This window comes from Cinclus cinclus, chromosome 27, assembly GCF_963662255.1.
Source record: "Cinclus cinclus chromosome 27, bCinCin1.1, whole genome shotgun sequence".
Classification (NCBI taxonomy): Eukaryota; Metazoa; Chordata; class Aves; order Passeriformes; family Cinclidae; genus Cinclus; species Cinclus cinclus.
In genome coordinates, this window is record NC_085072.1 from 5,829,064 (window position 1) to 5,842,190 (window position 13,127).

Consider the following 13,127-nt stretch of genomic DNA (forward strand, 5'->3'; position numbering starts at 1 on the left):
TTTTATCCTGCACCCTTCATTCCCAGCTCTGGGGACTTCCATGTGAGGTGTTCATACCCAGTGTGGCTGAATCCTTCAGCAGTGGAATAACAAATGGGAATTTAAATGCTACTAAAATACTGCTCCAGCCTACAGCAAACTGATGCTCCACACTAGAAATTCACATCAAGAGTGGATAGAGTTACACTGGAATTGTTATAGATTCCTCAGGCAAAGCCTCCAACTCTGGGATCTTAGGCAGGGACTAGATGGGGATCCAGGAAGACCTCAGAGATCATGAGATGTGAGAGTGGGTTCAAACCCATGGAAATCAGATTGTTCCTGGGATATTTCTGCCTGTCAAAGGAGAAGCAAACCTTTCTTTTCTGCTGCCATGAGCACAGCCAGACAGGATCACATTCTGCCACAAGAAACCAGGGCTGAGCTCAGTGTGAATGTTGTAACCCCATGGAAAATCTGCTTCAGAAGCCTTAACTTCTCTCTTCCCAAAATAGCAGCGAGGAGCCTCTTCATCCCACCCTGGACACAAAGAGCAGCCCATCTGTTACAGAGATTGTCCCACTCCATGGCCACCCTGGGCAAGAATTCCACAATGTCCCTGTCCTCAGTGCATCCTTCCACAATCATTCAACAATTCCCTCTGGAAACCAGATGGAGCCAGTAAGCATCACAGCTTCTGAAAACCCCCACACCTCACCCAGTAACACACCAGAGCATGCCAGTGACATCCCAATAACATCCCAAACCATCCCAGTGACACCCCATGTTCTTAGGGAAAGCTCAGCACCTAAGGGCTGGAATTCCACCTCCAAGGGTGGCAATCCCTGTACACGCTCCTACAGCCAGATCCCTTCTCCCTCTAGAGTAAGAACGGACTGGAGCAGCTTTCCAGCTCTATCAGCAGTGGTCCTGGGAAAGCAAAGGGGGAAATTATCATCCAACCACTTCCCCCAGGAAAGCTGAAAGCTTTCCTGGAGCACCAGATGGGAAGCCAAGCAACTTGGCATGGCCGCATGCTGGAGATTACAGGGAGGAGAGGAACAGAACACAGCTTGGATTGGGAATTCCAAGGGAGGAATTCCACACAACCCCAGTTTTTTGCTTTAAAAATTCTCCCAGGAGGTAGGTCAGACTCCCTACATCTTCCAGACACAAGCATCCAGTTTCCTTCTCCAGAAGGTCATAAAAATCCTGTTTTCAGTGCTTTTTTCCCCCTGAAGTTGTATCAAAACTGCATTAAACTGTACTTCAGGAAAGGAATTCCATGCACATAATTAAGGGGAAAAGCCCCTAGAACATCTGCATATTTCTGAGGAGAAACCAGGTCACTGCAGAAACAAATCCTTCCAGGGAAGGAACAGGGATGCACCCGGAAAATCCATTAAAGTACAAGTGAGGAAGATAAAACTGAAGAGCCTGACACAAGCATATGGCTTGGACCTCCAGCAACAGCCAGTTCAGAAATTCTGCAGGGATTTGGCAGGAACTCCACTAGCCCGCTCCTGAAATGCTGCAGCCCTTGGTGAGCTCCCAAATCCAGGGATATTTCTTAGTAGTTCCAATACCCCCTGATAAACAGCTTGGGAATAACCCCAGGTGTTCACCTGAAGCTCCAGGGGTGAGTTACAGACCTGGGAATGTGAAAGGACACCCCATATGAGGAGCAGGCTGGAAGCAATGCTGGATCATCTGGCTGTGGTTACAGTTCTCAAATCCCAAATGGAACCAGCTCCCCTCGACAGATTGAAAGGGGCCCAAACAACAGCACCACCAAACTGGGAGGAGTCCAGGTCCAAAAATATCCAATGGCTTGAGGGCCACTGGAAGTAGGGAGCAGGAGCTTCTCAAATCACCCTAAATCCCAAAGGGTATCTCCCTGATAAACACATTTCCTTTACTTAACACTCATCCCACCAGACAAGGAACATGGACACCTCCCCTCACCGACCAACACCTCCCTTAGCCTTCCAGAGCAGTGCATTCCTGAATTGTATTCCATGAGGAACACCTTCCCAACAGCCTCCAGCATCCCATGGAGCCCACACCTGGGGAAAGCTGAACTACCAAATCCTCATCCTCTTCACCATTTCTCTCCTTTCAGCCTCATTGTGTGCAAGGCATATCCCAACATGCTAACCTTCCCAGCACTGCCACCCCTGATAACCCAGATCCCATATTCCCTTGTTGAGGTTTTTTAAGTCAATGGACACCTGGAAAACCCTTGGATACCACAGAATCATATGCAGCAAGAGAACTGCACCGGGATTCAGAAGAAAGGAGCAGTAGTGTTGTACTATCAGGCTTGAAAAAAAACAGCTATTGTTGGAAAAGTCAACAGGAACAAGGAAAGATTGGGCTGACACTTCCAGTTTCACAAGAATGATGGGAAAAACAATACATTCAAATAAAACAGGGCACATGGGCTGGCTACAGCCTCACTGCAGAGGGAACAGAAGCCAATGGCTAAACCACTTGAGGCTGCCACTGCCTCTGGAGGAAAAAGAAGTGGAGGCCTGGATAAGGAATGCCATATTGAAAATAGAAGCAACACAAACCCTGGGATCATGTCAGTGAAATGAAATTCCAAGCACTGCTGGGACTGCTGGAGCACATGGGCTGAAGTTGACATTGCTTCTCCCACCAAAAGGTACCTGGGAGATGCACAGGAAGAGCATCTGGAAGATTTAGAATCATAGAAGGAATCCTGGAATGGTTTGAGTTGGAAAGGACCTTCTATCCCATCCCATTCCACAACCTGCCATGGCCAGGGACACCTTCCACTCTCCCAGGCTGCTCCAAGCCCCATCTAGTCTGGCCTTGGACACTTCCAGGGGATCCAGAGGCAGCCAAAGCTGCTCTGGGCACACTGTGCCAGGGCCTCCCCACCCTCACAGGGAACAATTCTTCCCAATATCTTATCTATCCCTGCTCTCTGGCAGTGGGAAGCCATTCCCTCTCATCCTGACACTCCAGGCCCTTGTCCAAAGTCCCTCTCTGGATCTCTTAGAGCCCCTTCAGGCACAGGAAGGGGCTCTGAGCTCTCCCTGGAGCCCTCTCTTCTCCAGTCTGAGCATTCCTACCCCTGCCAGGCTGGCTCCAGAACAGAGGGATTTTCCTTTTTGCCTTGAAACTCTTGGAACCTCAACCCTGTTTTAATTAAACAATTACTTTAAAGCTTAGAAACATCCCGTGACCACTCAGAAGGCTGAAATATCTCCAGGAATTCTGCACCACTCCTGGGAAACATCAGGCAGAAGGAACCTGGGCCTGCTCCCTACACCCAGACCTGAGTGACCACGGATGGTCCTAAGAAATTCCTTAAGGAGTTGCTGAAACACCCACAAACCAGCAGCCAACAGCCCTCTGCTGCACCCCTGAAAGTGTATCAGGCCAGGCTGGATGGGGCTTGGAGCAACCTGGTCTAGTGGAGGTGCCTCTGCCCATGGCAGGGGATGGAATGGGATAAACTTTAAAATCCTCTGCAGCCCAAATTATCCTGGGATTCTGTGAGCACAGACCTCAGATCTGAATTTGTTCTCCCAGCTCTTTAATCTCCCTCAGGAGTGTTTTGAAGGAATTATGGCTGCTGTCAAGCAGCATGCCTGGAGCCCCCCATGGAGAGGTCTTGTGTGACTCTTGGCTGAAGATCAAACCACCAGCTCTGCCCTTCTGGGCACCCTCTGATCCCCACAGCTCCTCATCCACACACACACACACACACACACACACACACAGGATTACACAATCATGGAATGGGTTGGCTTGGGAGGGGCTGTAAAGCTTTTCCCATTCCACCCCCTGCCATGGGCAGGGACACCTTCCATTATCCCAGGTTGCTCCAAACCCCATCCAACCTGGCCTGGAACACTTCCAGGGTTGGAGAGCTCAGAGTCCCTTCCAGCCTAAAGGGGCTCCAGGAGAACTGGAGAGGGACTTGGGACAAGGGCTGGAGAGACAGGACAAGGGGGAATAGCTTCCCACTGGCAGAGGGCAGGGATAGATGGGATATTGGGAAGGAATCCTTCCCTGTGAAAGTGGGCAGGGACTGGCACAGGGTGCCCAGAGCAGCTGTGGCTGCCCCTGGATCCCCGGAAGCATCCAAGACCAGTTTGGACAGGGCTTGGAACAGCCTGGGATAGTGGAAGGTATCCCTGCCCAAAGAATGAGATGAGCATTAATGTCCCTTCTAACTCAATCCATTTCAGGATTTCATGATAAATGGATGTGCTTGGAGATATGGGATAAAAAAAACCCAAGTCTGGTATCTTTGGATCCAAGTCTGTGTGGCAATAGCAGAGAAACAGCCAAGCAAGGCCTGTAAAATGGGAGTTGGATGATAAAGTGACAGATAACTGGGAGACAGAGGGAACAGTGGGAAGACCTGGGCTTGGAAAATATATTCCTTAGTTTTCCTGATTATCAACCATCACCTTGTGCTGGGCACGTTTTTAAAAGTCAAACATCCTCTGAAATTCCTGCAGGGACAACAATCCTGAACTGCTCCAAGCATGCAGCAAGGCTCTCCTTGCCCAGTAGCTCCTGCTGAGAGATAAGCTCATTCCCCAAACACCAGGAGCTTGCAGGGGATGGAGACCCCAAACCCCCGAGCTCCAGAAGGCATTCCCAGTGTTTGTTTCTAAAGCTGACCCAGGCAGTACCACCCCGGTAACCAGAGAAGGTTAAAGGAAGCACTGAAGTGACCAAACACCAACTGGGAAAACATGAAACAAGAGCCAGGCATCGGATCCCCAGGAACAAAGGAGACAGCACAGGGATCACCACAGAGAGTGTGCCAGAAAAATAATCAGCATCTGTCCCTCATTTCAGCTCCAAACCCCATTTAAGTAATGAAAAGAGTATTTTTCAATCCCACTTCTGCAGGGAACAAGTGCCTGCTGCATCCCAGGAGGCGCAGACACAGCTCTGCTCACTCCAAACTTCCAGAAGATTAGATCCATGATCTGATTAAAAAACTCCTCTTTACAGCTCCCTCAGCTCTTCCGAGAAAAGTTATTTCAATGCTCTGCCTCAGAATTTAATGAAACTTGAACCATATCCAGAGGGCTCTTGGAGCATAGATGGAATCACAATTCCTCGACCAAGCTGTCTGCTGGAAATTGTCCATCCCCAAATCCCAGTGCTGGGAATGGACACTCACCCCTGTGTCCTGACACGAGTACATGATGTACACACAACACAGGGGACAGAAGAATTCCTATCCCACAGCTGGAAAATGGCATTGTGCAGAAAAGAGGGCATCTGACCCTGGTGGAGCAAAATCTTTTTTCCAGGAGATGAAATACATCATGGCTGATTGTTGAAAAACTCAAAGGGTTCAGGCACTCTGGAAATAAGGAGCATTTTGCCTGACCTGCATCTGGTTCTGGTGGGAAAAGGGCAGAACAGAAAATCAAGGAGAAGGTACACAGAGTACATTGGGTTCACCAAATAAAAAGGTGGGAGAACATGGGTGGAAGCTGCAGCTTCCACACCTGAAGACAGGGAAATTCCAGCCTCCAGTGCAGCTGTGGAAAGACCCTCCTGGAGCTCAAAGCCCAGAGAAGAGCTGAGTCTTCAAAGAGATCTGACCTGCTATCAAATTAATTATAATCACGGAATCATGGAATTGTTAAGGTTGGAAAAGCCCTCTGAGATTGAGTCCAACCATATCCCAGCACTCCCATGTCCACCCCCAATCCATGTCCCAGCTGCCATATCCACAAGTTTTGTGAGCGTTTCCAGGGATGGAGATTCACCACTGCCCTGGGCAGCCTGTGCAAGGGCTGGACAAACTTTGCCATGAACAAACTTTCCCTGATATCCAACCTAAACCTTCCCTGGTGCAATCTGGCCTGAGCCAGGTCCTTGTGAACAGTGTGAGGAGAATCCTCCCATGGCCACGAGTCATGAGGAACCTCCAGCAGACCCAGACACCTTCAAGATCAGAGAAACAACAGCTCCCTGCAGCTTCCCCAGCAGGATTCCTACAGCAGATCCCACAGGGAAGGACACTTGGAGCAGCAGCCACTGCTGGGACAACATCTGGAGACCAACATCCCATCACAGAGCTTCTTATCACCATTCCAAGGGCATCCAGTAGCTGCAGAGCTGAGGAGCAGCTAGGTCTAATCCCCAGATGGATCCTGTGGAACAGGGATCCAAGGCACAGCTGCAGTGCTCCAAGAAAAGCCACTTCAATTAACAACATCATTAACTGCAGCAACAGCTCTGCCTGGACTGGTACCCCCAGAAAACACTTTCCTACCTTGAACCAAAACACAACCAAAGCACGTTGAGGAAGCTTTGGGGAATTCAGGAAAGAAAAAAAGTTGGAAAAATCAGTGGTGGGGAAAAGCCCTGGATTAGTGGAGGAGGGTGAATTATGCAAACTAAGGTTACTTTAAAACAAAGTACTTTTAATTGTTTTTGTATTAATTAGCAGCACCACCTCAGTGTAATTACACAGCATATCCAAACCTGGGGAAACTGTCCAGGCTGGCTAACAGTGTGTTTTGGGCAAAACCAGTCCAACACTGGTGCATCCACAGAGCCAGAACCACAAAACCACCATTTACACAGGCATATGGGAATGGGACAGCGCTGGAATCCAGCTTTACTGCTTGGGGTCACACAGACCCCTGAGACACAGCCCAGAACAACATGCCAGAACTTTGATAAGGCACTGCAAGGAGTGAAGGATCTGCATTAGCTCCTAACCAACCAGGAAGAGCTCCAGCACTCTCCTCCATTTGGCTGGAAAAATCTGCCAGGTTTCCCCATCAGAACAACCCTTGCCCACCAAGGAGCCTTTACCTGGGGGCAAGTGGGAGGAGAAAAACAGGAGTAAGAGCTCCTGGGCCATTCCCAGCCTCCCAGGAACAGTTCCAGAGAGTGAATCCACTGTTGCCAGCTGCCGGTGGCATTCCAACATGGAACAATAATTACATCCCACAGGGTGGTAACAACCAGGGTCAGTCATTATTCAATACACAGGTTTCATTTGTTTTATGAAATATCCCCAGAACTCAAAATTGCTCAACAAACTTTGGGGTTGTGAAAGGGAAACACAACAGAGGAACTTGAAATCCCTGAGGAGAAGCTGCCAGGAAGAGCTCCAGGATGAACTTTATCCCAGCAATCTTGCAGTCAGGCAGGTGCTGGGGCCACTTTCTCCAGCACCCAAACCCTCTCCCAGGTGGGAGATGCTGAAAAACTCAAACCAAAGCTCCTGGAAGAAGGGAACACAACTGCAATTCTCTCTCCTTCCTCCCCTGCTCAAGAAAAGATAAGGGTTAGAGGAGCGAAAGGAAAAAACACCCAAACTCTCATTTGGGGATTTCTGGCATATCCTATCCTCTCCTCTCCCAAATCTCCTGGGTTTTGAGTATTTGACTTCCTCTCCTCAGATCTTCCAATTTTGGCTGTATTTTACTTCCTCTTTTCTCCCCAAATCTCCCAGTTTTCAGTGTCTTTACCTTCCTCACTCTCTTCTCTTCCTAAACCTCCTGATTTCAGGTGTGTTTTACTTCCTGTCCTCTCCCACATATCTCCTGATTTTCATGTGTATTTGATTCCTCTTCCAAACCTCCTGATTTGGGCTGTATTTCACTTCTGCTTGCCCAAATTTCACTGTATTTGCCTTCTTCTCCCTCTCCTCTTCCAACCCTCCAGATTCTGGGTCCATCTTTGCCTCCCCAGCCTCCTCACACCCCAGCTGGGAAGGATCCAGCTCTCTCTCCACAGGCACAGACCTTTCCTTGCTCATCACAATTCTGCAGATCTCAAACTGGGGCAGCTCTTTTAATGGAGCTGGGAAGGATGCATGGACTCCAAACTTCAGGAAAAATCCATTCTTTTTTCACCAACCCTCTCTGACAGTGGCACAAACCACTCAGGCAATGATGACACAAGACCCTGTAGAACCAGACAGTTTTACGTGGGGTAAAAAAACCTTCTTCAAACAATAGAAAAATCTTCATGGATTTTTCCATCAGCTGCTAATGCCTCATTGAAAGGATGTTCCCACTGCAGATAATTTCTCCTGTTCTGCTTTACCTACATATCAAGGATGTGTGTGGGGAGATACCAGCATTCCCTGGTATTCCCAGGAACCACCACACTCAGTTTTAAAACCAGGAAATACCTCAGAGAGATTTACAAGTGTCAAGCAGGTGCAAACCTAACCTGGGATCAGGTAGATCCAGAGGTAGGTCCAGATCAACATTCCAATTACTCCTAAAAGGCTCATTACCTGCAGACACACCAGGAAGTGCAGGAATTTTCCTGCCATCCAAAGCCAGCAGAAACCCAAAATCAGCTGCTGCTCTGAGTTCTAAAGCCTCACATGGTTTTTAACACATTCCAACTGATGACTGTATGATTTTTGGGATATTCCCCCCATTCCATGTTTGATGATAAGAACAATCTTGGCCTTGAAGCCTTCGGTGCTTTGGGGAAAATGTCATACAAAAATATAAGGAAAGAAATATTCCATTCCAGGGAATGTGCAAGTGTTGCTTATTAACACCAAAACAAACACCTGGAGAACAAAGGATTCTCCTGACACACAGCCAAGAGCTTTTCCATGGACACAGCAAGTAAAAAGCTCGGAGCAGCTCCTGCAGGGAGCAAAGAAAATGGGCTAAAAGGGAAAGAAAAGGATTCCTGGAGCAGGATGGTTCCTTCACACATCTTGCTCTAAAAGGACCCACTCAGAGCTGCTGTTCAGATCCTCACAGACTCCATCTGCCTCCTCCGAGACAGAAAAATCAGGATAACCAAAAATATATACCCAGACCTTGAAAAGAGAGACCAGCATGAGCAGATGGTTCATCAACCCTGAGTAGTGCTCATAAAATGTGAGGATTTGAACAGAATTCCAGAATCCTACACTGGTTTGGGTTAGAAGCTCATCCCAGTCCATCCCCTGCCATGGCAGGGACACCTTCCACTATCCCAGGTTGCTCCAAGCCCTGTCCTACCTGGCCTTGGACACTTCCAGGGCTGGGGCAGCCACAGCTGCTCTGGGCACCCTGTGCCAGGGCTTCCCCCGGAGGAGGGATTTCTCCCCAGCATCCAACTTCTCCCCAGTATCTCATCTCAATCTACTCTCCCCCAGCCTTCAGGGAGGGCAGTTTGCACCTCCCCTGAGCTCCCATCATCACTTCCAAGAACTCTAAAACACAGATCCAACAAAGTAAAACTCCGCTAAAGGGAATCTGCCACCCCTCCTAAAGGGAAATCCTCAATCCAGCTCCTCCCAGATCCCGAGAAAAAGCCAAAAAGCTTTTGACACCTCCTGTTCCCATGCACTTAATCCCCCCAGGATCTCCCACCTCTGCTGGTCCCAAAGCCACGGACACCCGGAGGCGTTTTATCCCCACTCACTGACTGGGAATTTAATTCCAGCCCCATCATTCCCTCCCTTCCCTGTCCGGACCCGCGGGATGAGCCGTGCCTCTCCCAGTCTTGGCCCAATCCCACCGGGAAGGGACCGCCCTCCCCCCGAGGGAGCCTAAAGGGAGCACGGGGAAATTCCATCGGAACACGGAGAAGACATTCCATTGGGAAAAGCCCATGGGCCGTATCCCAGGATAGCTCAGAACACCCTCGCCCCCCACAAGGATAGGATAAGTCGTACCCTCTGCCTCAGAAGGGGACCAGAGGATCCTCAGGGCCCAACTCAGCTCTCGCAGGGATCCCTCGGGAACCACCTCAGCTCCCCCAGGGATTCCCTCGGGAACCACCTCAGCTCTCGCAGGGATCCCTCGGGAACCACCTCAGCTCTCCCAGGGATCCCTCGGGAACCATCCCAACTCCCCAGATATCCCTCGGGAACATCTCAGGCCCCCCAAGGACCCTCACTGCTCCATTCCCAAACTCCTTCTTGAGGGCGGGAGATTACCCCCCCCCCCCCCAAAAAATCTCTCCGGAGACCGGAAACCCCCAATCCGCTCTCCCCCGCCCCCGGCCCCTCCTCACCGAGCAGCAGCAGCTTCACCTCCTTTGCCGCCTTCTCGCCGTCTTCCCGCAGGTTGCGGTCGATCATTTTACTCCTCTCCACCGCCGCCTTATCCTCGGCGCTCAGCGTGCACCCCATGGCGGCGGCGGGGGCGGCCGGGCGGCCGGTGGCGGGGGGGCCGGGACCGGGCTTGAGATCGGGGCCGGAAGCGGGAGCGAGGCCGGGGCCGGGATCGGGATCGGGGCCGCAGCTGCCTCGGCCCGGGCGGCTCCTGAGGCGGCACCGGATTTCCGGTTCTGCGCCGCAGGGCACGCCGGGAAATGAAGTCCCGCGGGCTGAGAGTGTGAGTACTTCCGCCCCGGTAGAGAGGAGCATGATGGGAGGAAATATCCCTTTCCGCCACATTAGAGCGGAGTATGATGGGGGAAAAGCGCTTTACTTCCGCCTCGGTAGAGCGAGACATGATGGGAAATACTCTGCTTCCGGCACTGTTTTTCGGGCATGATGGGAATTGCAGTCCTCGCGGGTGTCGGTAGAGTCCGTGGCTGCCCCAGACCCCCAGCCCCCGCCTGCCCTCCCCATCCCACGCTCACGAAGGGGGTCCAGGCTCCGCACCCCTGGAGGACCGGGCCTCGGCTCCGCTGCTGAAGAGGGGTCTCGGGGCCATAGGGGGATGGAGGGGACCCCCTCCGCAGCCCCTCCCTGGCTGTAGAGGGCCACCCCTCCTGGGGAGACCCCAAACACGAGCCCCCCACTCTTATCTCTGGCCCATCACTGGGCTTGTGCCCCCCAACCACTGTGGCGCCACGGGTCCCCCGATCCCCGAAGTGGTGGCAGTGGTGACCCCCCACCACAACAACCCAACGAGGGTCGTGGGACCTCCCCCAGTCACCCGCGATGGCAGCAACGAGGACCCTCCCAAACCCCGATGAGCGCGGTGGGACCCGCAATCCCCATGGCAATAAGGACCCCCCACACATCTCAGAGAGTCGTAGGACCCACAGACCCCTGCTGTGGTGACAGAGACCCTCCCAAAACCCCAACGAGTGCAGTGGGACCCCCAAGCCCCCACAGCCGTGAGAATCACTCCCACTCCAGCAAGTGCCATGGCACCCCCAACTCTCCATGACTGCAATAAGGAGCCCCCACCCCATCACCACAGGGGGTGTTGTGGGACCCCCAAATCCCTGCGGCTGCAGTTAGGACAGCCCACCCTCCATGGCAATGTGGTACCCCCAGCACAATAAGCACTGTGGGACCTCCAACCCTCCATGGCAATGACGAAGTGCCCCCCTCAACAAGTCACTCTGACCATCTCTTCCCCTCACAGCCACATTTACCCCGACCCCCCCAAACGCTACAGCCCCGCTTTGGCAGAGCCCGCCACAGGCATGAACACCCCGCTCCCCCCACCCCAATCCATCCCCTCTGCCGCCTCCTCCTCGATCTGCCCCGGGATGCGGAAATCCACAGGGGGCAGGTCCCGCTCAGGGCTGGGGGGCTCTGGTGGGCGCCCAGTGCTCTGGAGGAACTGTAGAAAGTTCTCCTCGATGGAGCCCTCACGGCTCGGCAGCCGCAAGTCCTCCTCGGGGGGCTGCTTGAAGAAGCAGGTGAGGAGCCGGCCGAGCTCCCCGCGGATCTGTCGGTTGAGGCAGCCATAGAAGAAGGGGTTGGAGGTGAAGCAGCAGAAACCCAGCCAGGTGACCACAGTCTCAGCCACCGGCCCGGCCAAGGGCCGAGTGCTCAGCGCTGTGTACAGCTGGAAGGAGAAGTAGGGCAACCAGCAGAAGAGGAACTGGCCGCCCACAGCCAGCAGCACGACGGCCGCCTTGCCCCCACCAAACATCCTCTGTGGGGTGGTCCGAGGAGCCCCCGAGGTGGTGACCATGGTGGAGCGGCTGCTGAGTGATGCCGAGCGCCGGCGCGGCGTCTCCATCCAGGTGGGCGGCGGGCCATGGTGCATAGCTGCCACCCGTGCCACCTTGAACATGCCACAGTAGACCACGACGATGATGAGGAGGGGAAGGACGAAGTAGAAGGTGGCGAAGAAGACCACAAAGACCTTGCAGGATGGCCCACGGCTCCACTGCAAGGAGCAGCCGTGAGCTCCAGGCACTGGTGGGCGGTCGGGGGACAACCAGCCCAGCACGGGCACCAGCGAGGTGGCCACAGCCTTGAGCCACACACCAGCCAGCACTCCGGCCACCAGCCCCGCGGTCATCCGCACCTCGTAGCGCAGCGGGTGCACCACGTAGTAGTAGCGCTCCACGTTGACGGTGGAGATGGAGAGGATGCACATGGAAGTGAGGCACACGCTGAGGAACAGGTACACGCGGCACACGGCCTCTCCCAGCCCCGGACTCTCGAACACGGCTGAGCCCGACAGCATCTCCAGCGGCATCAGCGTGAGGGCAGCCAGGAAATCCACCAGGCACAGGTGGAACACAAAGACGAACTTGCGCAGCGCCGGCGTCTTAGCGATGACCGTCATGACGGCGGCGTTGCCCACGATGGCCGTGAGGTCCAGCAGCACCATGAAGAACAGCCCCACAGACTTGGAGGCCGCGTCCTTGGGCTTGGCCTCGGCAGTGCTGTTGGGGGGCCGGGACCCCCCTCCAGAGCCATTCCAGCCCCATGGGGAGGGCAGGAAGGGCTCCATCCTGTGCCGCCAGCCTGGCGGCAAGGACAGCGCAGCCGGGCATCGCCAGAGGGTCACATCCTTGGTGCTCCGGGGGTGGGGGGGGCCGCTGTGGGCGTGGCGCTCAGAGTACCCAAAGGTGCCCCCCAGCCCCACTCATGTCCCCGCTGCTCAGCGAGGGGGTACCTGGGGGAGGTGGAGCTGTCACTGGAGGGGGCAGGACCCTGGAGGAGCCCTGAGCGCTGAGCTGGACCCCCAGTTGCAGCCCCCAGGTACCTGGGGGGAGGTGGAGCTGTCAGAAAAGGGGGAGAGACTCTGAAGGGACCCCTGAGAGCTGAGCAGAACCCCCATTTGCAGCCACCCCAGTACCTGGGGTGAAGGTGGAACTGTCATGGGGGAGGAGACCCTGGGGAGAAAACTGAGAGCCCAGGGGGGCTCACAGGTGACCTCTGACAGCCATGGCAGGGGTCACAGCTCTGCTGGGGGGAACATGGAATTGTCATGAGGGGACACAACCCTGGGGGGACC

At 53.5% G+C, this 13,127-nt stretch overlaps 2 protein-coding genes across 2 annotated transcripts in view; both read right to left on the bottom strand.

The window, feature by feature from the left end:
• The window catches only part of GNAI3 (G protein subunit alpha i3), a 28,115-nt gene extending 17,918 nt beyond the window's left edge, over nucleotides 1-10,197 (bottom strand). The window contains exon 1 of the mRNA XM_062509384.1: nucleotides 9,982-10,197. Within this exon, the coding sequence (XP_062365368.1) occupies nucleotides 9,982-10,099 (118 nt within the window). The 5' untranslated portion in view covers nucleotides 10,100-10,197. The remainder of the gene's footprint in view (nucleotides 1-9,981) is intronic.
• Nucleotides 10,198-11,318: 1,121 nt separating this feature from the next.
• On the bottom strand, nucleotides 11,319-12,620 carry GPR61 (G protein-coupled receptor 61). The gene has a single exon (XM_062509685.1). It carries the CDS (start codon nucleotides 12,618-12,620, stop codon nucleotides 11,319-11,321), a length of 1,302 nt encoding a protein of 433 aa, XP_062365669.1.
• Between the last annotated feature and the right edge of the window lie 507 nt (nucleotides 12,621-13,127).

Coding starts and splice junctions, on each gene's coding strand:
- GPR61 (XM_062509685.1), bottom strand. CDS start 12,620: ATGGAGCCCTTCCTGCCCTCCCCATGGGGCTGGAATGGCTCTGGAGGG.